This window comes from Ochotona princeps, chromosome 24 (genome assembly GCF_030435755.1).
Source record: "Ochotona princeps isolate mOchPri1 chromosome 24, mOchPri1.hap1, whole genome shotgun sequence".
In the NCBI taxonomy this organism is placed as follows: domain Eukaryota; kingdom Metazoa; phylum Chordata; class Mammalia; order Lagomorpha; family Ochotonidae; genus Ochotona; species Ochotona princeps.
Genome location: NC_080855.1, coordinates 22011337 through 22038895, shown reverse-complemented (window position 1 = coordinate 22038895; position 27559 = coordinate 22011337). Strand labels below are relative to the sequence as shown.

The window sequence follows — 27559 nt, the reverse complement described above, 5'->3', positions numbered from 1 at the left end:
CTACAAGATGGGTTTGTACCAGGACAGTTCACTGGAACAGGCAGAGTCGTACCTGACCCATTGTAACTGCCCTCCGCACATACTGGAGTTGTCCACTTCTAACCTCCACGTCACGTGAAGGTTTGTTTTTTTTTTTTAATGCTTCTTGGTGCTTCACAAATTCCTTGTGTACCTGAGGGATCCTTTTTCTTAACTTTTTTTTTTTTTTTAAAACGGGCAGAGTTGTTGTTTCATGTTGATTTTTTAAGTTTCACTTTATCTGGAAGGCAGAGGGAGCCAGAGATTGCTCTTTGTTCTACTGATTGCTAACCCAATGCCGGAAACCAGCAGGGCTGGGTGAGGGCAAGACCAGGAGCTGGAAACTCCACCCAGGTCTTCTACAGACTTTTTCCTTTAATTTATTTATTTTTATTGGAAAGGCAGATCAGACTTATGAGAGAGGAAGATCTTCTATCTGCTGGTTCACTCCCCAAATGGCCACAGCGGCTGGGGGTTATTAGCTGGTTGAAGCCAGAGTTTGTTCTGAGTCTCCCACACGGGTACAGGGTTCAAGCTTTTGGGCCATCTTCCACTGCTTTTCCCAGACCATTAGCAGGGAACTGGATCAGAAATGGAGTAGCCAGGGCATGAACCAGCATCCACACCGGAGGCAAACACAGTGACAAGAACAGGTGCAGGGCGGGGAGATAATTGACTTCACTCACCCCAAGGAAAGAAGCAAAGGGAGGTGCCCACCCGCTGCCCGCTGCCCGCCCGCTGCCCGTACCTGGTCCGTGCACCAGTACCACAAGGATGGAATGGACATCCCAAACAGGATCCCGGGCCACGGCAGGTCAGATGTCACCGGGTGCCGGAAGAGATGGAAGGCATCTTGCCGGGGCAGCCCACAGCTGCTGTTCTCGCTCCGGTTGCTGGGAAGGGCCTGGAAGTATTTCTCCTGCAGACCTTCCAACCCGCCGACCTCAGCAAAACCTGCAGTCCAGGGGGGAAGCCAGGAACTCAGGCGAGGAGCAAGGCTCCCAGGGAAAGACTGTCCCCTAGCGGTCATGGCTGGAGACGGCTTCTAGGAATAACAATCCCAAATGCAGAACAAGATTCCTTATAAGAATTATAAGGAAGCCAAATCTATTGAAGGCAACTATCAAAATATTCTTCAAAAGTGACATCATAAATTATTCACTCTATGAGATAGTAAAATCTTGAAGTAGGTCTAGTAAGGACTCAAAAGACAATGTTGCAGAGAGAAAGAGGGCAGAGAGGTCTTCCATCCACTCGTTCACGCCCCACATGGCTACAGCAGCCAGAATTGAGCTGATCTGAATCCGGGAATTTCTCCTGAGTCTCCCACATGAGTGCAGGGGCCCAAGGACACGGTAATCCTTTGATGTGTTCTCACACACATCAGCAGGGAGCTGGATTGGAAGTGGAGCAGCTGGGACTCAGCTTGGCACCCTATGCCACCGTGCTGGCCCCAGGTTTTTTTTTTCCTTAAACACTTACCTATTTACTTATTTGAAAAATAGAATAACAGAGAAAGAGAGCTTTTTTCATGCACTGGCTCATGTTGTAGCTCAATTGGCTACAACAACCAGGGTTGGGCGAGGCTGATACCGGAAACCAGGAACTCCATCTGGGTTTCTTAAGTGGGTGTCAGGGGCCCCTGTACTTAAGTGGCCTTTCAAGACAGATTAACAAGAAGTTGGACAGGAAGCAGAGCAGCCGGGGCTTGAATCGGCACTTAGACACAGGACATCGCTGAAACAAATAGCACCTCAACCCACTGGGCCATAATGCCAGCCCTGGATTTAGTGCTAAAATAGTTATGAATGGGCCTAACACCATGGCGTAGTAGGCTAAGCCTCAGCCTACAGTGCCAGCATCAGATGTGAGATGGTTTGTGTCCCAGCTGATCCACTTCCAATCCAGCACCCTGCTAACATGCCTGGGAAAGTAGCAGAGGATGGCTGACATTGTCATACCCTAGCATCCACAGGGGAGACTCAGAAAAAGCTCCAGGCTCCTGGCTTAGACCAGGTACAGAGTCCCAGCCAGTGTGACAATTTAGGGAGTGAACTAGCGGATACAAGGTCTTCCTCTGCCTCTCTCTCTCTCTCCCTCTCTCTGTACAATCTTGGCTTTCAAAAAGTGCCACTGGGGTGATGTGCCTGGAAGGCAACAGGGAATGGCCCAGGCGCCTGGGTCTTAACTGGCCATTTAGTAGGCCTGGATTTGAGCTCTGGGCTTCTGGCTTCAGTCTGACCCAGCCCCAGCTGTTATGGGCACCTGTGAAGTTTATCAGGAGGAAGAAGATCTTTCTGTCCCTTCTCTTCCTCCTTCTTTTTTTTTTTTTAAAGATTTATTCATTTTATTACAGCCAGATATACACAGAGGAGGAGACACAGAGAGGAAGATCTTCCGTCCGATGATTCACTCCCCAAGTGAGCCGCAACGGGCCGGTGCCCGCAGATCCGAAGCCGGGAACCTGGAACCTGTTCCGGGTCTCCCACGCGGGTGCAGTGTCCCAACGCATTGGGCCGTCCTCAACTGCTTTCCCAGGCCACAAGCAGGGAGCTGGATGGGAAGTGGAGCTGCCGGGATTAGAACCGGCGCCCATATGGGATCCCGGGGCTTTCAAGGCGAGGACTTTAGCCGCTAGGCCACGCCGCCGGGTCCCTCTTCCTCCTTCTTCCATACACAACAAAAACAAATGTAAAAGCCCATAACTTTCCACCATGAGCACAGTTCTGTTTTGGTTAGAACAACAAGGACAGGAATGCCCGCTTAAGTGTCACGTATTGACCGCCGGGCTTGCTGACTGCGAGCAGGAGAGCTGACGTCCCTGCTAGAGAAGGGCGCTGTGGTCCTCACTCACTGTAGCCCATCAAGGTGAGCGCGCCGACAAGCATGATCAGGGTCTGCAGAGCATCTGTGTAGATCACAACCGCCAGGCCGCCTGTGGGGATGAGCACAGTGATGAGTGGCAGGTGCACTGATGGGGTAGCGCCAGCTTGGGTCTTGGAGGGAACCCTGAAGCTCAACGCCAGATGGGAGATTTCTCAGTGTCGGCCGATCACAAGTGGTCATAATGACTCCTCTCTGGGTGCACATGTCCATTAATTTCAATGTGACTTTGCTTTCAAGTTCTGTTAATCCCTCTACCTCGTAAAACTTGACCTTAAGACTTACTCTGAACCGTAGAGCATGATGGAAGTAATTTGTTTTTTCAAGGAGCCCTCAAGCTTTCTATCTTATTCTTAGGCTGCTCTGAGACCAGAAGCTTTAAGAATTGAAGTCTAGAATCAGGCATATGTGCTTCTCATATTGGAATGCCTGCTTTAAATCCCAGTTGGTCCTTCTCCAATCCAGTTTCCTGTTACTGCCCCCTGCCCCCCTGGGAGGCAGTAGGTGATGGCTCCAGTGCTTAGTCCAAAGGCAGATGACAGACACAGCTGGTGTGTCTTTCCTCGCTCTGTCCTTCGCAGCAAAGGATCACCAAGCTTAGGTTCTGGCTCCCAGCTCTCTGCAGTTCATTTGTGACTCAGCCTGAACCTAGTGAGATCTTAATTTTAATGCCTGTTAAACCCACTCCCCCTCTCCCCCCCCTAACGATTCACTGTCCCAGATGTCACCAATGGCCAGGCTGGGCCAGGAACCAGGACCTCCATCGCGAGTTCCCACACGGGACCTTAACCCTTGACCTGACCTCTGCTGCTTTCTAGAGCTCACATTGGCGGGGAAGCTGAACTTGAACCCAGGACCTCTGATATGGGACCATTGTGTCCCAAATACTAGGTGTCAAATGCACATTCTTGCTGCCATTTCTCTGCTGTTTATCAAGCATTTAGCATACACTAGGCACTGTGGTACATATTGTATTCAATCCTTCACCAAATAGCCTGCGAGGGTCCCACCAGCTTCCACACCAGGCATACTCCCTGCCCTCCAGGAACTTAACAGTTGGAAACAGACCCAACACCCTAACAAGGAAAGCCAGAGCTGGCGAGCGCAAGCAGCCCTTCCTTTGCCCACGCTCCAGGTGCATGGCTCCTATTCGTGCTGAGGACTTGGCCGAGGTCTTCTTTCAGCAGGTCCCCTTTGCACGTGGAGGATGTGTTACTGTTCTCCGCAGCGCCTCCAGTGGGGTTCCACGGCTGTGAGAACGAAGTCCAGGCTCTTATCTCCTCCCCGGCACTGGCCCTGCCTTTGCCTTGAGTTGTCCTCCTACCGCAGGGGCTGGTATTGAGGACAACACCCAGCGGGGCCGTTCTCACTCCCGGCTTTGTGAAGGCACACCCTGGGTTAGCTGCAGGATCATTGGCTCGCCCAGCTTGGCCACCTTGACCCTTTGCTGTTCCTCAGATAAGCAAGACACACATGTTCTCACCTCAGTCGGGCAACTGGCCTTCCTCTGCCTGCTGCTCTCTTCCCTGTACTTTTCGGGGCTGTCATTTTAATTGGGTTGTGTAAGGAGTTATTCCAATATCCTTCCCTGGACCCGGCGCCATTCCTTCTTCCTCACAGCTCATGAAGTTCGCGCCGGTCCAGCCGTCCACCAATCAGATGTAACCTGGCATTCCACCTGAATCCCACCTCCCAATCTTCCAGGCCCCTCCCCAAACCCGCCCACTCGCCAATCATCCCTAGGCATTCACCTGCAGGCGCCAATCCCCTGGGGGCCTGGCCTCAATCCCTCCCAATCCCCACCCCCTACACCTGGAGGCAAAAAGGCCCCCCCAGGTGCGGCTCGCTCTCTTATCCCGCTCTTATCCTGCTCTTATCCCGCTCTTCTCCCTCTCTTACCCCTCTCTCCTCTCTCCCCCTCTTTCTTGCTGTTCCTGCTCCGTTGGAATAAACCTCCTAAGATACCTCGTTGCGTCTGGTGTGTTTCAGCTCACGGTAAAGAACCAGGTTGTGGGAATCAGCTAAGCGTAATAATATCGTAATATCGTATGAACTAGAACTCTCCAATCTTTTAAATAACTAGCAGGTTGAGAGGCCAGCGCTGTGGCACAGTGAGTTAAACTGCTGCCTGCAATGTTAGCATGCCATAGGGGTGCTGGTCCCAGCTTGCTCCACTTCCCATCCAGCTCCCTGCTAATGTGTCTTGGAAAGGTCTAAGTTTTTGAGCCCCTGCACCCAGGTGGGAGACCTGGATGAGGCTCAGCCATAGCCACTGTGGCCATTTGGAGAATTAGAAGGTGTATCATCTCTCTCTGTATATACATATTCAACGCTTTCAAACAAATAAAACATATCTTTAAATCAATAAATAAATCAGGTTCAAATGTCAACTTCAGAGGCTCTACCAGAAGATGCTATATTGTTTTTTAAGTCTTCTTCCATCACTTCCCATTCCCTTACATTGCTAAGTTTTTCTATTTCACACAATTACTAGGCATTACTCTTATTAAATAATTAAATATCCTGATATTGAACAATAAGTTATTTGAGAGGCAGGGATATAGGCATATTTTTCATATGCAGGTCCATTCCCCAAATGCCTACAACCACTAGGACGTGGACAGGCCAAAAGCGGGGTGCCAAGAACCCAGTGTAGGTCAGGGGTAGCAGGGATCCGAGCCATCCCTGGGGTGGAGGCCCTGCCCGCCTCACTCCTTCTTCGGTCCTACCTGCTATGGTGTACAGGGCTGTGATGACCAGCAACCCGATCACAGACAGGTACAGGTCCAGGTGCAAAGACTGCTGGATGAAGATGGCCCCGGCATACATGTCCACCTGAAGTCAGGACATTGGAGGGAGTGAGTGGACGTGACAGTACAGGCACCCCGGAGCAGCCCAGACTTGGACAAGCACACAGGAGCCATTGCCCCTCACCCCGTCCCTTCGTGTCCTCATTTACCTCATCCCAGGCCGCAGGGTCTCAACCCTGAGCTCTTGCAGGCAGGGATGTTTGAGATCCTCGCTCTGAGCTAATGCAACGGCCTCCTCCAGGGTCTCCCAGCTCAGCCCTGGGACTTCTTGCATCCCACCCTCCCCACAGCACCCCTCGTCGGAAACCAACTGATCATCCTCCCTGACCCCAAGACAAAGTCCGAATAAACACACCAGCACTGCTTGCCAGGCACATTCTTATTTCCAGACTTCTGGGCACTCCTGAAAATGGGCTTCCACCCCAACAAGCCATGCTCACCCACGCCTTCCAGCTTGGGCTGGCACCAACCCATCCATCTGGAAGACCACTCCCCATCATTCCAACAGCTAAGTGTCTCCTAAGATACAGCGTCCCCTCTAAGGCTTCCAACCACACAGCCAAAGAACATTCTAGAATGGAGCCTACTTTGGCTTTGGAGCTAGCACAGAATCCGTCATTGCTGCTTGGATTGGGTGCAAGTCCTCCTGCGTCTCGCTCACCTGCCTTCCCACCCTAGGGCTGACAGAGAAGACAGCTGTGGGGCTAGGCCTGCCAAACAGTATGTGCTGCCAAGTGGCAAGGCTTGTGCTATTCTACCACTTTCCAAGAAATCTGCCATCCAAAGGGCAGGGCAGAGCAGGGGAGGGTCAGGGGCCCACTTGGGGTGATCAACTGCTTGTTGCTTGAGGCAAGATCAGAGTCCCACCCCGGGGTGGGGTGGGGGAGGGCAGGGCTCCCGGGGTTCTGTCCAAGCACAGCCTGCCCTTCCCCACCTCCCCTGCCTATCACACTTATGGGCTGGGCAGGGGCAGGCGAGAGCTCTTTCTCCCAACTACCCTGGCCAGGTTTACCCTTCTCCAGCCCCTCCCTGAAGCTGGCCCAGGAGGACAAGGAGGAGTTAGCCCCAGCAGCCCGGCTGGTCCCTCTCTTACTGAGATCTTGGTGAAAATGTAGATGAACAGGTAGAGGACAGCGAGCGTGATGGCGATCCTGCTGCCACCAAACCGCTTCCTCAGGTATTCTGGCATCGTGGTGACCTGGGGGGGAGGGGGCGGACAGAGGGAGAGCTTTCAGCACCCATCGCTAACCTACAGCAACTGCTGCAACGCCCACTATTAGCTGGCCCCAACCCCGCCCACCTCCCCAAACTTGGGAGACTGAAGAGATGAAGAGGTGGGGGTGGGGAGGAAGTGGGGTTCCACGCAGGGGTGTATCCCCATCAATTTCCCCATAACTTGTACCATTATTGACTTGTTCTTTCGACAGACTTACCTTTTTGTGTTCATAATAAGCCTACCTACCTAAACACAAAACGTGCAAAAAAAAAATTGGATTGTATCTGGTGTTGTGGCACAGTAAGCTAACCCACTGCTAAGTCACTGTTTGCAAGGCCAGCACCCATGTGGATGCTGGGTTCCAGCTCTGGCTGCTCCCCTTGCAATCCAGCTCGCTGCTAATGTGCCTGGGAAAGAAGATGGCCCAGGTGCTTGGGCCCCTGCACCCACGTGGGAGGTTTACAGCTCCTGGCTGCAGTTTGGTCCAGCCCTCTGTGTTGTAGCCATTTGCAGAGTGAATCAGAAGATGGAAGATCTCACCTCCTTTCTTTTTTACTCTGCCTTTCAAGTGAAACAACAAAAACTTTTAAAATTTTTATATCATGGGCCCGGCGGCGTGGCCTAGCGGAAAAAGTCCTCACCTTGAACGTGCCGGCATCCCATATGGCCGCCGGTTCTAATCCCGGCAGCTCCACTTCCCATCCAGCTCCCTGCTTGTGGCCTGGGAAAGCACTCGAGGACAGCCCAAAGCCTTGGGACCCTGCACCTGTGTGGGAGACCCGGAAGAAGCTCCTGGCTCCTGGCTCCTGGTTTCAAATTGGCTCAGCTCTGGCCTTTGTGACTGCTTGGGGACTGAACCAGTGGATGAAAGATCTTTCTGTCTCTCCTCTCTGTAAATTTAACTTTCCAGTAAAATAAATAAGTCTTTTTAAAAAATACTTCTGGTAACTTTACTATTGTACACCAAAGTCTTTGCAACAGATTTTCTAGAGAACGGGAGGGGAGGGAGGGGAGGGCAGAGAAGAGGGGAGGTAAAAGAACCTCAGAGGAGGGAGCGGAGGGAGGGGCGAAGGGAGGGGAGGGAGGAGAGGACTGAGTTGATTGGGGAGGTGATGAAGGCACACGGTCTCCAACACAAGCCCTGCTCCTGAATTCCCTCTTGCAGATCATCACACAGTATACACCTGTCTTTATTTTTAAGATTTATTTTATTTTTATTGGAAAGGCAGATATACAGACAGGAGATGAGACAGAGAGGAAGAGCTTCCATCCGTTGATTCACTCCCCAAGTGGTCGCAATGGCCGGAGCTGAGCCGATCGAAAGCCAGGAGCCGTTTCCAGGTCTCCCATGAGGGTGCAGGGTCCCAAGGCTTTGGGTCATCCTCTACTTATTTCCCAGGCCACAAGCAGGGAGCTGGATGGGAAGTGGGGCTGCCAGAATTAGAACTGGCACCCATATGGGATGCTGGCGCGTGCCAGGTGAGAACTTTAGCTGCTAGGCTACCATGCCAGGCCCTATACACCTATCTTGCAACATCACACTGCAGCCCACGAACACATATAGTGGCCTTGTGTCAGGTAAACATAAGACATATAAGCAGAAAACCCCAAAAGCCGACAGCCAAAGGAATAACTTGACAACACGGTTCCAGGTAGGTAGCCCCAACCCACACCTAACATCATCTCAAGAATTTCTGTCGGCTCATACCCTAACCTCTGCCGAACAACATTCAGTCAGTCCCTGGGAGCGACGGGACATCCAGCTGCTACAACGGCCCTGGGGTGGGTGTTGGCCAAGGCAGAGGGAAGGCATCGTTGCCAGACGGGGCACCCCAGGGGCTGGAACGTGCTGCTAGGAGTTATTGTGGGGGTTGCCCTTTTCTTGGGGGTGGGCATGTCCTTTGCTAATCTCCTCACCCCCACAGTACCCCTGGGTGTGGCGATGAGGCAATGCTGCATCTTGACTCCAGGACCTCAGACCAATGCATGTGAGGCCACACAGCAACATCCACCTCGGAGGATACAGGCTGCTACGCTTGCGGTCCCGCCTCCAGGCTGCTGCAGCTGGGCTGTGCCCGGGTCTGGTCCAGGAGAGACTTACAGGTGTGAAGCCATAAAGGATGGATGGCAAGCCGCCCATGGCAAGGTCAAGGTCAGACTGTGGGTAAGAAGACCCTGGGAGCCGGGGTGGAAGAGCTCAGTTGCCTTACTTGCTGGCCGAGCAGGAAGTGGTTCACAAGGTGGAATCTGGGTATTGGGGGAACTGAGGGGAGTTTAGTGTAACTTGAATACCTGCCCTGTATGTGTGTGTGTGTGTGTGTGTGTGTGTATGTGTATGAGAGAGAGAGAGAGAGAGAGAGAGAGAGAGAGAGAGAGAGAATGAATAGTGGCAAAAAAAAATAGGAAAAGAAAAAAACTGCTTTTCTCTGCTTTTCTCTCTTTCTTCACTCCCTCCAACCTCTCCACAAAAGGGCCTCTTGGGATGGTGACCCTCCGAAACTCCTGCAGCCTTCTTGTTATTTTCTGTAAGGCAGGATGTTTTTAGCAGGACTTGGCATTGGACTCTGACCCTCTATCAAGGCATAACAAGGCCTCCTCGAAGACCGTGGGACCAATTCTTGCTGATAAGTGTGAGTACTAATTAGCAGCCGAGGTGACAGAGGACCTGTAGCATCTGGACAGGTGCACTGAGGCAGTCAAGGCCTGGGATGGAGTCTGTCCCTGGCGGCCTGGAGCAGGTGACAAGGCTCTCTTATTGCTGCCTGGCAAACAGCCTTTATTCTCAATGGACCTTGGTTTACATGCAGAGTGCAGGAAGCTCCCAGTGAATTAACCAGGGAAGGCGGGGTGAGGGCCACAGACGGCCAGCGGCATTGGGCACCTTCTAAAATTAGACGCTGGGGGCGGGGGGCAAAACTGAAGCTAGTGGACAGGGAGCATGCGGCACAGATGCTGTTGGTTCCAGGCTCCAATGACCCCCAAGTACAAGGTGTGTAGGAAATGACCCACATTCCCAGGCTACACTCCCCTAGTCCCTCCTGGTTCCAGCTGCCCCCTGCCTTAGTGAGGAGGGGCTGGCTGTTAGCATGGGAACCACCCCCTGGAGGAGGCTGGGGGATATCAAGGAAAAATTAAGTGTAACAGCTGACAGCTGCCCATGGAGGTGCTCGCCCACATCCCCCCACCCCAATATACTTCTTGTCTCTAAGTGGGCGAAAGAGCTCTCCATCACCGTCACCTCCCATGATCATGTAGAGCTTCCCTCTTCCTCAGGACCCCTGGCAAGGTGACCGCAGTGCCACCTTCCTCCATATCCAGGACACAGGGTCTTCAAAAAGTTTGTGGAAGGCATGTGTTAGGAAAACTATCCATGAATTTTAAAAAAAAATTTGCACCAAAAATAGACTTATTTTTAAATTTCATTTTTATAGAATTTGGAAATATCTCTGTGTTTAACCTTTGTGTGTTAGCCCTGATTGCATTTATACACGACTCCAAGTATGAACTCAAACTAAAAGATAGTTTCCAGGTATATGTAACCAAAGCAAGAAAAGGCAGACACACGTACTTATTATGAAAGGAGAAAAACTGGCATTGTAGCCCAGCAGCTTAAACCATTTCCTGTGGCAGTGGCATCTGGTATCAGAGTACCCGTATGAGTCCCAGCTGCTCCACTTCCCATCCAGCTCCCTGCTAACGCACCTGGGAAAGCAGCAGAGGACGGCTCAAGTATTTGGACCCCTGGCACCCATGTCTGTTCCAGTCTTGTTCTACCCCAGATATCTAGTCACAGGTGGGCGTGGGCTGACTCCAGGTCTCTGTCATCAAAGCCGTTCAGCACTGAGCGGGATGATGCCAGCACACATCCCTGTGTGCGACTCTTGCTTGTAATGGTTCTGGAGGAAGTGGCTCTAAATGCCCTTTCTAATCCTGAAACCCTTTCTACTCCATGTGTTCCTTAAGGTTCCATAAGCGACAGAGTTGGTTGTAGCTTTATGGAGAACATTATGCTATACCAAATATTCCTGCATACCTGGCATGGTTTACAAAAGTAAGATCTGCTGGGAGTTTGTGGTGGTCTCCACTGGGCATTGTCTCCCCACTGCTGGGACTCCTTAGTGGCTCTGATGGATGCCCCAAAGTGGCAGAGGGGAACCTAGGACTAATCTTCCAGAAGGGCATCCCATTGCATACTCCCCTCTCTCCCGCCACTGCCAGGGCCCTTCACACTCACCTGGCCGGCGATGTAGATTGGGAGGAAGATCCATGCCAGCATCAACACAGAGAACATGCCCTGCCCAGGGAAACAGAGTCAGGGCCTGACACCTCACTCACGTCCGGGCTTGGCTCTCTCCCTGCACCCTGAGGCTACCTGGCCTGAACTCCACCATAAGGAAGCCAGTGGAGCCACAGGAGCACCAGTTCAACTCCTTGCTACTCTATTCCCAATCCTGCTGCCTGCCTGGGACGGCAGTAGAGGGTGGCCCAAGGGCTTGGGTCCCTGCCACCCACATGGCAGACCTGGATGGAACTCCTGGCTTCAACCTGACCCGGGCATGGCTGATGAGCACCTCAGATACACAGAAATGTCCTCCAGTTCCCAGCCACCTTTTTTCTTCTGCTTCTACACAGGGAAGATCCTCCCCACCCCCATCCCTCACCTATGCCTGAGGAGCCCCCACCCAACAAACCCAGGGTGACCCAAGGCTTCCTGCTCAAACTGAATCTAGCTGACTGGGGTGCCATTGAAGGCCCCTGCTTGTTTCAAAAAGCCCCACTGAGGTTATGAAGCCGGGATGCTCACCCGACTTCCCTGCAGGACCAGCTTCACAGGGAGGCTGGGCTGGACTATAATACTTACATTGAGCTCATAGGCAGCTACAGAGATTCCGGACGCAGCCCCGGACCCGGCCAGGCCAACGAAATGCCCGCTCCCAATGTTGCTGGCGAACAAGGAGGCACCCACCTGTGGGCAGATAGACAGCTCAGGACTCGGAGCCGGGGGCTGCGGGACGAGCCCCAACTCCCAGTTCTTGTCAAGCTCCAAAGGGTCTGGGACAGGAGAAGTGGGGACAGCAGGGCCGTCCCTGGTCTCTCTGGCATCTTTGTTCAAATTAGAAAGTGACCCTCGTTGTCCAAGACTCTTATTTCCACTGATCAGAAACTAGAATAATCATTATGCTTGTCTATGATGACTAAAACGTAAGTGTAGGGACCCGGCCAACTAAGCTTCCCCCTGTGGTTCCAGCTCGAATCCTGACTGCTCCACTTCTGATCCAGTTTCCTGTTGGTGTGTGTACGAGGGAGGTAAAAGATGGCCCACATGGGAGACCCAGAAGAAGCTCCTGGCTCCTGGTTTCAGACTAGCTCAGCTCCAGCTATTGCAGCCATTTGGGGAGTGAACCTCTCTCTCTCCTATTCTCTGTAAAATCTGCCTTTCAAATTAAAAATGCGTATTCAAAAATCAGTGCTATGTATGTATATGTTACAGATTTATATTCACATGTATGTATGTGACCTAAGGTGGTATTTCTTACACATATATTTTTAATTTTATAAGGCTAGATGCAAATACATAAATTAAATGTAAATCATAGATATAATACAGATATATGTACAAAAATAACATTAAATTATCTTCTAAAATTATTTATGTTTATTGAAGAGGCAGATTTTTTTAGAGAGAGAGAGAGAAAGATCTTCCATCCACTGGTTTACTCTGCAAATGGTTACAACAACCAGAGCTGAGCCAACCTGAAGCCGGGAGCCAGGGGCTTCCTCCAGGTCTCCCATGCAGATGCAGGGTCCCATGGCTTTGGGCCATCCTCGACTGCTTTCTCAGGCTACAAGCAGGGAGCTGGATGGGAAGTGGAGCCACTGGGACAGAAACTGGCTATCCTTATGGGATTCTGGCACTTGCAAGGTGAGGATTTAGCCATTGAGTCAATGCACCAGTACCTTCAAAATCACATATTGTATTTTCATGTCATTTGTGCATAATATATATTATATATCTGTATGAAATATAATAAACATATAATTTCTACATAGTGATAGCACATATTTATAGATAAAATATATTCATGTTACATATATATTACATATTTCCATATCATATCTATCACATACTTACATATTGTATATATATATGAATACAATCTCAAATGGAAAATCAGTTTTGTTCAAAATAGAAGAGCAAGAAATCACTAAATAAGTTTTTTTTAATTTAACATGATTAAATTCATTAAGATGATTAAATTATTCAATGCAGGCTCTCTGGATTTCCAAAGTAACTGAGCCAGAGAACAGCACTGTCTTTGCTAAACCAGCAGCCTGGCCTGTGTTGGCAGGTTGCTGAGGTCCTACTAGTGCCAAATGGAAGCTCTTTCATTACATCGTCAGGGAGGACAGAAGAGGAAGCACTGTCCCCGCCCACTCTGGGCTGTGACATCATCACTTAGCTCTGGGTCCAGATCTCTGAAGGACTTTTGGGAACCCGTAACCCTCCTTCAGGAGACCGTGCACTAGGCTGGCGATGAGTTTGCTGATACAACCCGTGCTTGCAGGAGAGATTTCTAGCACATTGTTGGCACCTGCCAAGGGCGGTAAGGCGGTTGCCTCCAGCCTGTTCACAGTCCAAAGGCTCAGATGCCGGTTACCACTTTATGTCTTAACCTCTGGGCCATTGGCACCTGCCGCAAACGAGAGCTGCTTTCCTTCTCGCTGCTTCATAGATTTGACCATTCCTTTAAGAGCTCCTATGTAAAACTGTTACCCTTGATCCATCCTCCCTACTCAGGACCTATGAGAAATCTCTGTGAGAGTTCTGCAGTGTGTGTGGTGTGCTTGGCAATGCCATGCTGAGCTGCTGTGTGTGCCATCTGTTATCAGCATCTAGTCCACTGGCTCCAATTCAATCCAGACTCTGGTCCCTCCCATCACATGCGCCTCAGGGAAAGCTCCACACAGTCAAGGGCTGACGTGTGAGCAAGGCGAGAGCCAGTCAGCACGTCACACGCCCCGAGCCACAGTGCTCATAGTGGGATGAGCATGGGCTGCAGCCATTGAAGGCCTCACGGCTGGGAAGGAGGTGTTCTTCCCATGGGAGCTTGGAACCAGAGCTAATGAGGGGTTGGAATAGTGGCCACAATCTTGTTGCTGTGAAGCCAGAAGAAGATAAGCTGATATAGATACCAGATGATGATGATGATAGATAGATAGATAGATAGATAGATAGATAGATAGACAGATAGATAGATAGATAGAGGCTTGTAGAGGATACACACAGAATCAGAGATTCAGGTGAGTGGCTGGATAAGAAAGAGAAAAGTAATTGGAGAAACCAGGTTGTGGTGACATGGTGACTTTATTTGAGCCTCTGTACTCAGCCTGACCAAACCAGGAGAACCCTGGATCTTCCTGAACCTACAATGCTCTCTTTTCTGTTTAAGGAACTTTGAGAGGGAGCCCAAGCTTTTTTAGTTTTGACTGTGACTTCCAGATATCACAGAAGAAAGGGGCCCAAGACAGGATAGCAGCCCTTGAAAGACTCAAGAGCTCTTTCAATGGAACCAAAGGTCACTTACTGGCCACCACACCATGTTCCCTCCAGCCAGGAAGTAGCCTTTCACCGTGTCCCTCTTGGTCTTCACTGTGGACTGAAACAAAAAAGAGGGAAGCGTGAGGGGAAACGGGGTGACCAGGGGCATCCTCAGGAGGTCCTCGGTGGGAATCATAAACTAGGTGTCTGGTGGGACCAGATTTGGGTGTCAAATGTTGACGCCCAAGAAAAGGCTCAAGTGACTGTCCTTAGGGGAAAACAAGAACACAGCCCACACCACTCCCTGCTTCACACACGATAACCTTCATGGTTCACCTAGAAAGACATCTGAGTTTGTTGCTTGTGTGTGAGAGCTCACAGCAGGTGTCATGTAGGAGTGCTTGCTGTGTGACAGGTACTACACTAAGCATTTGATCAGGAGTACCTCCTCGGAGCCCTTACCAGCCCCTTCGAGGTTGGCATCTGACAGATGCCAATGTAACAGGTACAAGTCTTAGTTCTTTAGTGCTGCCTTAACAAAACACTTACCCTGGTGGTTCGCAAACAACAAAAATGCATGGCTCAGGGTTCTTGGATCCCAAGATCAAGTTCTGGCTGGCTTGGTGTCTGGCAAGGGGCCATTCCTCACAGACAGAACCTTCTCTGTGTCCTTGCACGGCCAAAGGGCAGAGGGCAGAAAGGGACTAGCCAGCTGCCTCCAGCCTCCCTTCGAAGGCTTCTAAGCCTCTTCAGGAAGGTTGCACCCTTGTGTCCTCATCACCTCCTGAATGTACCACCTGCTAGTGCTGTCACATAGGCCATGAAGACCCCCTAGCATTGGGGGGGGGGACACACTCAGATGTTGGCTACTCAGAAGTCAAGTCACTTTCCAAAAGTCGAGTTTCTATAGAGCAGAAGGGCCAGTGGTGTGAATTCAGGCCAGCCTGGTGTGGGAGCCCACGTTCTCAGCTGGTCTGCAGAACCATCTTTCCCAGGAGTGAGCTTCCTGTCGGTGAGAAAAGTGCCTGCCTGGGCACATTTTGACTGCTAGGCAGCTTCTGTCATCTTGGATCATGTGTTTAACTCCCTGAGCCCCTGGGGTCAGTCGTGGATACTTTGCACAACATATGGCTAATGTTCAGCCCCTTTGGGTCTTTCCAGATGAACTCTGACACAGGAAATACTTCCTAAAAATAAAGAACTCAGGGTGAATGCTCGGGGTAGTGGCTGAGATGCTACTTAGGGGGCTCACATCTCGTACCATGGTGCCTGAGTTCAAGTCCCAGCTCTGCTCTTGACTTCAGCTGTCTGTGAATGCACAGCCTGGGAGGCAGCAGGTGACAGCTTAAGAACTTGGTTTCCTGACACCCATGTGGGAGACCCAAGTTGAATCCTGGGTTCCTGATTTTCATCTGGCCCAGCTCTGGCTGTTGTGGTCACTTAGAGTGGACAGCAGAGAAAGACCTCTGTATCTCTCTGCTTATCATCTATTTATTATCTATCTCAACAAGTTGCATATCGAAGAAAAGAAATAAAAACTCAAAGGTAAAAGCAAAGTTTTTTGTTTGTTTTTAAAAAATCCAGCTCTGGGTTTGAAGAGATTCCCTCATTCAGGACTTTCTAAGTCCATGACACATCAGAGTGACCTGGCCTTCTTGCAGAGGCCTCTCCAGCATCTCCCTCAGATGTCGGCATCACACTCAGAGTGCCCACCTGGCTGGCACCTGCTCAGGTGGCCAGAGGGCTCAGCCCAAGCCCATCAACCCAGCTCTGTCTTCCCTGTGAGAGGGTCGACAACAGGTGACCTCTTCCATCTGGAAAGTCCACAAGACACTGTGTGAGTCTCTCCTTACGAATCCTCTCTTGATGTTGACACATGGCCCCTGCACCTCCGGTTCTAGAAGCTTCTGTCCCCATCAAGCAATCCCATAACATACCATTTATCTCCCTCATAGAGCTGCTTTGACGCACACGCACACTCACTGCCATCCTCGGCACTTCCACCCTTCACCCTGACCCTGACCCAGGTCTGTCTTACTCATCCCTGTGTGTCCTACTAAGGTAGGGGATGGCCAGCACTTTTGTTCCTTTCTTGACCCACAGGAGCAAAAGCTAAGGGATAGGAGTAGAGAAACGCTACAAAGAGTCACACAGATGTAAACACACAGGGCCAGCACTGAGACACTGCATCCCTTCTGGGTGCCAGTGTAAGTCCCAGCTGCTCCACTTCCAAGCCAGCTCCCTGCTAATGGCCTGGGAAGGCAGTGGAAGATGGCTCAAGTACTTCAACTCTGCACCTATGTGAAAGACCGAGAAGAACCTCATGGCTCCAGATGGGTGTAACTCAGGTTGTTGCAGCCATCTGAGGATGGAAGATCTCTTTTCCTGTATCTCTCCTTCTTTCTGTGTAACTCTGCCTTTCCCATAAAAATAAATAAAACTTAAAAAAAATAAAGAAATGAGCACATCTCATTTTTCCACGGTGTGCAAAGGCCTGGTACCAGGAAACACCAAAGACAGACAGATATATCTTCTCCAGATCCTTGCCTTGAATCTACTAAATCCTTAATATATAATGAGTTTCTAGAAACAGATATGCAAACAAACAAAAAACAGCGAAGAACCCTAAAAATGTGAAACCACAACTCCTATAAAGAAGAGAGAAGCTTTCCTTAAATATATGTGAGGGTATCTGACCTCATTTATTACCGGATAAAAATGTCTTAGCAACACACCTAGGTGTTATCAGCACCAAGATATTGACAACAGCTGTTAGTGAAGAAATGGCAATACAGACTTTGGCACTTGACTGATAAAAGCAAGATTGGCTCCAGGCCTAAGGCAGGCCAATAGAAATACAGGGCAGCTTCTTCAAATGGTTCTGCTCCAAGGGGCTTATCCTTCCTGACAGCTAACCCCCCAAATAAGGAGTGTCTGAGCTTTGCTTATTTCACCAACAGATGGGAAACCATGCCAGTGATCCATAGCAAGGCTGCTTAAACGGAGGGCGGTGCTGTCACCTAATGAGACTCCGTGTTCCATTTTGGGAAGCTGGAAATATTTCTTTTTTTTTTTTTAAAGATTTATTCATTTTATTACAGCCAGATATACACAGAGGAGGAGAGACAGAGAGGAAGATCCTCCGTCCGATGATTCACTCCCCAAGTGAGCCGCAACGGGCTGGTGCGTGCCGATCCGATGCCGGGAAACAGGAACCTCCTCCGGGTCTCCCACGCGGGTGCAGGGTCTCAATGCATTGGGCCGTCCTCGACTGCTTTCCCAGGCCACAAGCAGGGAGCTGGATGGGAAGTGGAGCTGCCAGGATTAGAACCAGCGCCCATATGGGATCCCGGGGCTTTCAAGGCAAGGACTTTAGCCGCTAGGCCACGCTGCCGGGCCCTGGAAACATTTCTACGTACTAATTTGAAGACAGCTAAGATAGAGCAATTTTTAAAAAATGTATTTTTATTGGAAAGGCAGATTTACAGGGAGAAGGAGGGACACAGAGAAAGATCCTCCATCTGCTGTTTTGTTCCCCAAGTGGCCGCAATGGCCAGTGCTGTGCCAATCCAAAGCTAGAAGCTTCCAGGTCTCCCACGCGGGTGCAGGGTCCCAAGGTTTTGGGTCATCCTCTGCTGATTTCTCAGGCTACCAGCAGGGAGCAGCCGGGATATGAACCAGCACCCATATGGGATTTCGGTGTGTGCAACACGAGGACTTTAGCCACTAGGCTACTGCACTGGGCCCGATAGAGTGATTTTTTTTTTCCCCAAAAAGTTATAAAGAGGGTGTAGGAGCAGACTTTCGGTGCAGCAGTCATGATACAGTTAGCACCTGGGGTTGAGCTCCTGCTTCTTCCATTCTAACTTGATACTAGGCACAATCTAGGAGGCAGCAGGTGATGGCATAAATCCTTGGGTGTCTGCTGCCCCTGTGGGAGCCCAGGAGGGCACACTGGGCTCCTGGCATCCATCTGGCCATTTAGGGAGTGAACCAGTGGACGGAAGATCTTCCTCTCTGTCGCTCCTTCTCTCTACGTATCTGCCTTTTCAATTACAAAAAAAAGTGTTTTTAATACTGTTTACATATTTAAGAGAGATGCATGCCCATGTAGGTCTCTGATTAGGGTGGGGCAGGTCGAGGTAGGTAGGTGGAGGTAAATAGATGAGATAAATGCTCTGTTTATTATTATTATTATTCCTCCTGTGTCCTTGGAGGGGTCCCCTCCTTGCTGTCAAACTACATCAGCACCCTGGGAATGGAGACTGTCATTTGATGTCACCTTTGGGAGAAAATGTACCTCTCAAGAGGTCTTGATAGTTCTGAGATCTTGTTGGCTATGTTGCACCAGGGTTGAGAAGCTCATTCTAAGGATTATTGGATGACTAGGTCTATTACAGTGTGTCCACAGACGTAGACATTTGCTGAACAGCCTGACCAGGAGAGTTGTCTAACCTGCTCTGTTTTCCATCTTTTGATGACTTGATGTCCTCTGTTGGCTTAGATGAGCTGGCTGTGCATCTGAGTGTGTCCTCTATTGTACGGGCATCAGCAACTGAGGAGGCCTGGTCCTGATACCTGTACTCCAAGGTCAGACCACATATCTTCTGATTTTCCCAGGGCTTGAATCCAGCTATCTAGCTGGAGACTCCGCCAAAAGTAATCTTCCCTGGGATGACCTCAGACTTGACTCCTGTGTGCATCAGCTAGTGCAGAGTTAGATTTGATCTGCCACCTATGCCAGCCATGCACATACCGGTGGATGTAGCTGCCTGGTCAGCTCTGCCTCCATCCCCAACTGATGAGAACCAGAGGGTGCTACAGGCTAGCCCAGTCCAGTCCACCACAGGACCGGCTCTCACACATACCACCTAGTGCTATAGCCTAGTTGAGGTGGACCCCAATAACCCCAATAGGCCCACCCTCAGCCCTGGTTTTTTGCAGCTGCTGTCAAGTGCTGTGGCTTGGCCTGGCCCATCCTGTATCCTATCTAGTTCTCATGTGCACGCCTGGGTGTTTCAGCCTAGCTCAGTCTATCACGCCCCCAAGCACAGCCCACATGTATGCCAATGGGTGCTGCAGCCTTGCCAACTTGACCCACCCTCCAGCCCTGGCTCTTGTGTTCACCAGCAGGAGCTGCAGTCTAGCAGGGGAGGCCCCAGTATTCCCCTACCAGGCCTACTTCCAGCCTCAGATCTTGAGTGTGCCAGTGGGTGATGCTACCTAAACACGGCCTGCCCCCAAGTCCTGCACTTGTCGGCAGGTGCTACAACCTGACTCACCCCCAGACCCAGCTGTCATGTGAATCAGTGGGTACTACATCTAAGATAGCTTCTTCTGGTCAGACATTTGCTCCACTCCCCCTCCCAGGACCCTCCATGGTTTGGCTTACCCATAGTCCAACAGCCAGGACAAAGAGGAAGTACAGGACCAACACGGCAATGTCACCTGGCTCCAGGCTCCTCTGGGGGAAAGGATCCAGGGGATCTGACGCAGGGGGCTGAGTGCTGCTCTCCATGGTCCTGAACACACTCTCCGATGCCTGCAGGGAAGAAGTAAACATGCATCAGGTGACTTCTCTGGCTTTCCCGGGGGCCACTGAGGGAGAGTATCCTCACAGAGGGCTGGGTGGTGGAAACGTCTGCAGGAAGGCTGGTGCATCCATCCACTCATTTACCAAACAAATGTTTACAGTGAAGTCCCATTTAGTTCTGTAATTGATGTTGTACCAAGTCAACCATTCGCCTGGTAGGCAGCACAGTGGGCTAAGTGGCCATCTGTGACACCAACATCCCACGAGTGTAGGTTGGAGTCCTGCTCCCTGCTCATGCACTTGGGAAAGCAGTGGGCGATGTCTGGGATGATTGCACCTGGGTGAGAGAACTGGATGAAGTTCCAGGCTCCTGGCTTCAGCCTGATCCAGCCCCAGCCATTGAAGCCATTTGGGGAGTGAACCAGTGAGTAGAAGATTTCTCTCTCTCTCTCTGTGTATATGACTCGCCTTTTCAAATAAATTGACCAATGTTTTAAAAAACTGAAAAACCCCTGACAATCAATGGCTTTTGTAAACTGGAGGTAGGTTCTAGACCCACAGTTACAAATGTGTTTCCTGCCTTAGCAGCTATATCAGGAAGTCTCTGCTGGAGGTGCCAGGTCAGTGCCCTATCAGTGTTGCCCATCTCTGGCCTCCTGCAGCCACACACCAGTAGTATTTCCTCATCAATGTGACAACCAAATCACTGTCATGGCATTCAAGACATTGCCACAAAGGCAGCAAAGCTGCCCTCCTCCCACCAAGCTAAAGAATGCCAGCCACTAAAGGATTTTTTAAGGATTTATTTATTTTTATTGGAAAAGCAAAGGATATACAGAGAGAAAAAATCTTCTATTCACTGGTTCACTTCCCAAACAGCTGCAAGAGCCAGCCAGAGCTGAGCTGATCCAAAGCCAGGAGCCAAGAGCTTCTTGAGGGTCTCCCACATGGGTGCAGGGTCCCAAGGCTTTGGGCTGTCCTCATCTATTTTCAGGTCACAACCAGGGGACTGGATGGGAAGTGGAGCAGCCAGGGACTGGCCCCTATATGGGATCCCAGTGCAAGCAAAATGCGAACTTTAGCCACTAGGCTACTACACTGGACTTCACTAAAGAATTTTTAATGACGACATGACTGATCAGATAGCGTGGGGAAGAGGTTAGGAGCAAGGGGCTGGGAAGGAAGCTGAGTTTGAAGGCAGTGACCCTGGCTTGCAATGCTATATGGGGAGGAGGAAGACAAAGTTTCCGCCCAGTCCTCTTGTGTCACAGACACCGTCATCTGGCTAATTCACAAGCAGCACAAGCATGCTGTTCACAGCTCCAGACACAGGGAAATTCAAGGACCAAGATCAAGTGCAGACTTGTGCCTGATGAGGGCTGCTTCCTCCAGAGACTTCTTCGTGTCTTCACTTGATGGAGGGAGGAAGCAGACCTGCTCACACCTGTTTACATCAGCCCTAATCCGTGGGGTTGACATTGTGGCCCAATAGGTTAAGCTATCGCCCGCCATGCTGGCATCTCAATTACATGCTGCTCTGCCTCCAGTCCGGCTCCCTGCTAACAAGCCTGGGGAAGCAGCTGCAGATGGACGAGTGGTGCCAGCATGCATGTGGTAGATTTGAATGGAGTTCCAGGCTCCTGGTTTTGGCCTGACCCAATAAGCTAGCAAATGGAAATTAGCTAGCAAATGGAAGATCTCTCTGCCTCTTCCCCTATGTAACTCTCTCTTTCAAATACATAAATCTTTAAATGAAATCTACCTGTGACACTCACGTGCCATAGGAGTACGAATTCGAGTCCCGGTTGCTCCATTTGCAATCCAGCTCCCTGTTAATGTCCTGGGAAAGCAGTGAAGAATGGCCAAAGTCTTTGGGCTCCTGTACCCACAGGGGATACCTGGAAGAAACTCTAGGCTCCTGGCTTGACCAGCCTAGCTTCAACCACTGCAGCCATTTGGGGAGTAAATCAGCAGATGAAAGCTCTCTCTCTCTCTCTTTCTCTCTCTCTCTGTCTCTCCCTCTCTTTCTGTAACTCTTATTTTCCAAATAAAATAGGTACTTATTAAAAATAAAAGTCAGCGCCCAGCATGATGGCCTAGTGGAAAAAGTCCTCACCTTGAATGCGCCGGGATCCCATATGGGCGCCGGTTCTAATTTCAGCAGTCCCATTTCCCATCCAGCTCCCTGCTTGTGGCCTGGCAAAGCAGTCAAGAATGGCCCAAAGCCTTGGGACCCTGCATCTGCATGGGAGACCCAGAAGAAATTGCTGGCTCCTGGCTTCGGATCAACTCAACTCCAGCCGTTGCGGTCACTTGGGGAGTGAATCATCAGACAGAAGATCTTCCTCTCTGTATATCTGACTTTGCAATAAAAATAATTTTTTTTTTTTTTTAAGTCAGAGAGCTAGACCAAGGTCTTCAATCTATGGGCTCACTTCCCAAATGTTCACCTCCATGGCTAGGGTTAACCCAGGCCATAAGCCAGAGCTTCATCACAGTCTCCAGCAGGAGTGGCAAGCATGACCCCGAGTACAGGAACCATTATGTGCTGTCCTGTCCACTGCCCAGAGTGTGCACCAGCAGGAAGCTAGATAAGAAGTGAAACCAGGGGCCCCAGTGCCATGGTTCAGTGGTTAAATCTTCACTTTAGAAGCTCTAGGAGCCCATATGGCCACTGGTTTGCGTCCCAGCTGCTCCACGTCCCATGCAGCTCCCTGCTTGTGAAGCGAGGAGAGGATGGCTTTGTGTCCTCCTCTACTTGGTTCACTCTCCAAATGGCTGCCTTGGCAGGAGGTGAGCGGATTTGATGCTGAGAACCAGGAGCTTCTTTCGAGTCTCCCATGCGGTGCAGGGGCCCCAGGACTTGAATCGTCTTCTACTGCTTTCCCAGACCATAAGCAGGGAGCTGGATGGGAAGGGGAGCAGCTGGGACACCAATCAGCATCCATATAGAACACCGGTGCCAATAGGTAGAGGATTAGCTGATATTGCTACCCCGTTGGCCCTTAGCTCTCTAACTTGAAAAAAAAAGATTTATTTATTTTTATTGCAAAGTCAGATATACAGAGAAGAGGAGAGACAGAAAGATCTTCCGTCTGATGACTCACTCCCCAAATGATTGCAATGGCCAGTGCTGCACCGATCCAAAGTTAGGAGCCAGGAACTTCCTCCAGGTCCCCCACACGAGTGCAGGGCCTTGTGCTGTCCTCCACTGTTTTCCCAGGCCACAAGCAGGGAGCTGGATGGGAAGTGGAGCTGCCAGGAATAGAACCGCCGCCCCTATGGGATCCCAGCACATTCAAGGCGAGCGAGGACTTTAGCCGTTAAGCCATTGCGCTGTGCCCAGCTCTCTGCCTTTTAAATAAAATGAGAATGAGAACTTCGCAGAGACAGAATGGCCTGGTCGTCTGAACTGGGAACTCCTCTTTCTCAGAGAAGGGTGCTTGTCTTCAGTGCCAGGCACATCTGTGTGGGGAGCAGCCGACCCCACATGGATGAGGGGCTTCAAGATGGCGGCTGGCCGAGTGCCAGGAGGCGGGACTTGCAGGAGGCAGGCAGGAAGTCACAAGGATAGGCTAATTCTCCCTCACTGCGATTGCTGGCCTATCAGATAGCGCCCCGTGGACCACGTGCAAAAGTGATTGGTGGAAGAACTATATTTAAGCAGCCCGTTTTCGGCAATAAACCCCTTTTGGTTCGGCAAAGCTCTCTCTTTTTGTTCGTGACATTCTGGTGGCCCTTATGCGGGGAATGGGGAAAATACAGAAACGGGAAGAATTGGGAAGAAGGGTGGTGGAAACCGGGAGGAAGGGTGGCGAAGAAGCGGGTAGGAAAGCTTAGATAGATGGGGACAGGAGCAGCGGAGAAAGGTTTTAAAACGCAGCCGCTTTTGCCAGTTTTTCCCGGACCTCCAAGAATATTCCTCGTCATTTTAGTGTCGCTGCAGGGTGGCGACACATCTGGGTGGTTCTGTGCTGTAGCGGCCTGTCTTGTGTACGCTAAGATGCTGAACACCCTCTCTGGTCATGCCATGAGCTGTGACAGCTGTGATGTCCCTTGGCGTGTCAAATCTACTGAGAGCCACTGTCTTAGAGGCACTAAAAGGACGGGGTTGGGTGCTCCTGTAGGGAAGACACTGTACAGCATCTTCTGCAGCCTGCCTGCCAATGGCTTTGAACTTCTTCTCCAAGGGTGGGCTCTGCTTTTGCTCCTGCCGAGCTGATACCTACAGCTGCTCTACCCCGGGGTGTGTGGTGGCTCCCTCTGAGGGAGAGGTGACTGAGTATCTATGGAGAGAAAAGGCGGAGGGAGGGAAAGACAAAAGAGAAGGCAGAGCAGGCAGGCGCATGCCAGCACTGGCGGCAGGGGCTCCATCGTTTCTTACCCACCGGAAGCGGGGGAAGCAACGGAAGTCGAAGTCCCGACCCAGCTCGCCCTTCACCAACTTTAGGTTTGGCGATCACTGGGGTCTGTGAAGTGTGACGATGACGGGGCAGCGCTGTGGCGTAGTGAGTAAAACCACTGCCTGCAGTGCTACTGTCCCAAAGGGGAGCCAGTCCATGTCCCAGCTGCTCCACTTCCCATCCAGCACCCTGCTTGTGGCCTGGGAAAGCAGTGGAAGGTGGCCTGAGCACTTGGGTTCCTGCACCCACATGGGAGACCCAGAAGCTCCTGCTTCGAACTGGCTCAGTTCTGGTCATTGTGGCAAATTGGGGAGTGAACCCAGTAGATGGAAGATTCTCTCTCTTTTTCTTCCTCTCTCTGTTGCAACTCTACCTTTCAAATCAATCAATCATTAAAAAAATGTGATGGGGTCCAGCACAATAGCCTAGTGGCTAAAGTCATTGCCTTACATGCACTGGCATCCCATATGGGTGCTGGTTCATATCCCAGCTGCTCCATTTCCCATCTAGCTCCTTGCTTGTGGCCTGGGAAAGCAGTCGAGGATGACCCAAAACCTTGGGTTCCTGCACCCACATTGGAGACCTGGAAGAAGCTCCTGGCTCCTGACTCCTGGCTTTGGATCAGCTCAGCTGCAGCCAATGCGGCCACACGGGGAGCAAACTAGCAGATGGAAGATCTTTCTCTCTTGTCTCTCCTCTCTGTAAATCTGCCTTTCCAATATATATATTTAAATGTGATGATGATCTATGTACTAACCAACTTGAGTGGAGCAGGACCTCAGGACCTCAGGGCCTCAGGGAGACACTCCAGACGATGGATACAAGGCTGGATTTGGAGAACTCTGGAGTTGGAGGCTGCAGCCTCAAAGGGCAGGTCTGGTTGTGGGGGGCGCAAGGGCACCCCAGGGTGCCCTGTTAGATGGGTGATGTTCAGAGAGGTGTGGCATCACATTCAGAGCCGTTCGGCTGATGAGTGGCAAAGCTGGGACTCGAACCCAGATCTATCCATACAGTTTCAGCACTGTTGCTTCCACAACAGGAGACCTGGTGCAGGATGAGGCCTAGGCGCTTAGGAAGCAGTTCCGGCTAGGGGTCAACATCCCAGGACTGCAGAGGCCTTAAAAAGGGAGGAAGAACGAGGGGGAGGAGGGGCTGTGGCTGCCTGGCCAGCAGAGCCCTGCCTGCCACCCTCCACTCCCTTGCAGCTCTCTGCCCGCCAGGCACCGAGAGGGATGGGAACAGTTCCCTTGCTTGCAGCAGATAAACAAGTCATTCATCACTGTCTTGGGGAGACTGGCACCAGCTCCAGGCCTTTCTGGGCACCAGGCAGGGTGGCCGGGAGCCGGGCTCCCAGCAGGCCCCTTTTTCATCAAATCTTGCTGTGGATCAGCCAGCACTTTCCATGGGAGTGCCAGATCGTGAGGCTCCTGCTGTTGTATCCCCACCTGTCAGGGCATGTGAGTGATCCAGGCCCAGGCCCTGGCTGTGGCCCTGCCTTCCAAGGCCCAGAAATACCAGAGGTGGGGTTTATACCCAGGTCCTGAAGCAAAGCTGATCGTGTACTAGCTGGCTCACTCTCTCTCCTCTTTCACCACGTCATCTCTTTTTGATTCCTCCTGCCCTCCTTCTGTTCTTCTGTCTTTTTATTTTTTAAATGAAGATGTATTTATTTGTTTGAAAGGCAGAGTGACAGAGAGGGAGAGACACAGAGAGAGATTTTCCAGCTGACTCACTCCCCCAATGGCTGTGAGAGCCAGGGCTGGGCAGGGCTGAAACTCAGCAGGCCTGAGCTTCATCCAGATTTTCCATGTGGGTGGCAGGAGAGCAGATGGCCATCTTTGGCTGCTTTCTGAGGTGTATTAGCAGGGAGCTGGATCAGAAGCAGAGCTACCAGGGCTCGAACCCACAATCCTATGGGATGCCAGCACTATAAGCGATGGCTTTACCAGCTACACCGCAATAGTAGCCGCACCTCTATTTCTTTTGCACAAATTTTTATCAGAATCAGACAGCAACTATGCAGCAGGTTCTGTGCTAGAGTCTGGCAACTCAGGGAAACAGACATCTATTAGGCACTAATTGTATGCCAGACTCCGTGATAAGTCCCAGAAGTTTAATGAAACATGTGGTTGTGAGGAGAGAGCTGATTGTCAGAGATGGAAGGAAAGAGAGAGCTCCCGTGTAATGGCTCACTCTCCAAATGGGCCAGTTTGAAGTCAGGAACCAGAAGCTTCCTCCGGGTCTCCCATGTGGGTGCAGGAGCCCGAGCATTTGGGCCGTCCTTCGCTGCTTTCCCGGGTGCTTTAACAGGGAACTGGATTGGAAGTGGAGCAGCTGGGATTAGAACCAGCACCCAAATGGGTTGCTGGCCCTTCAGGCAAAGATCTAGTCTCTACTGCATTATTCTTGATAACTTATGTGTGTCTGAAACACACTGGAGGAAAGAAGAAATAAATGAAGCAAGATTTACAGCACAAGGTCGTATTTCACTCAAAGACAGATAGTGCATTTTGCTGGGAGGTGGCTGTGCTTGCGGATGAATATCCAACACAGGTGTGGAAAGGTGAGAGTGGGAGGGGGAGGGAGAGAGAGGCTGAGGGAGCGCTTGGACAACTATCTCATCGCAACTCGTGTTAATGGGCCAGAGACTATCTGGGAAATAGACATGATCAAGCTGATAACATGCAGACTTTCGAACTGCCTTGGACCAAATCCCAATTATACCGACTGTTAGCAATATGTCCCTGAACACATAACTCTTTCTTCGCTTCCCCGGCAGCTATAAAACGGGACCATTCATGAGCTGCATGACACAGCTTGGTTCAAAACAGTAAAGCAAATCCTTCAGAAATTGCTATCAGAGACTTGATCTGTCCCCATCTTGCTTGTAAAACTACACTAAAAAAAAAAGAAAAGAAAAAGAAAAAAAAAGTCGAGGACGGCCCAATGCATTGGGACACTGCACCCGCGTGGGAGACCCGGAAGAGGTTCCAGGTTCCTGGCTTCGGATCGGCGCGCATCAGCCCGTTGCGGCTCACTTGGGGAGGGAATCATTGGACGGAAGATCTTCCTCTCTGTGTCTCCTCCTCTGTGTATATCTGGCTGTAATAAAATGAATAAATCTTTAAAAAAAAAAAAAAAGAGGATGGACTTTGT

General features: G+C 50.8%; 1 protein-coding gene across 3 annotated transcripts in view; it reads right to left on the bottom strand.

The window, feature by feature from the left end:
• SLC5A11 (solute carrier family 5 member 11) overlaps nt 1–19996 on the bottom strand; it is a 32942-nt gene extending 12946 nt beyond the window's left edge. For 2 of the 3 annotated variants that reach the window (XM_058680555.1, XM_058680556.1), the window contains exons 1-8: nt 19860–19996; nt 14514–14585; nt 11789–11893; nt 11162–11221; nt 6805–6909; nt 5631–5736; nt 2873–2953; nt 767–972 (exon numbers count right to left, since the gene is read on the bottom strand). In XM_058680555.1, the coding sequence (XP_058536538.1) occupies nt 767–972; nt 2873–2953; nt 5631–5736; nt 6805–6909; nt 11162–11221; nt 11789–11893; nt 14514–14585; nt 19860–19985 (861 nt within the window). In that variant the 5' untranslated portion in view covers nt 19986–19996. The remainder of the gene's footprint in view (nt 1–766; nt 973–2872; nt 2954–5630; nt 5737–6804; nt 6910–11161; nt 11222–11788; nt 11894–14513; nt 14586–19859) is intronic. The other variant, XM_058680557.1, reaches the window with a different exon arrangement.
• Between the last annotated feature and the right edge of the window lie 7563 nt (nt 19997–27559).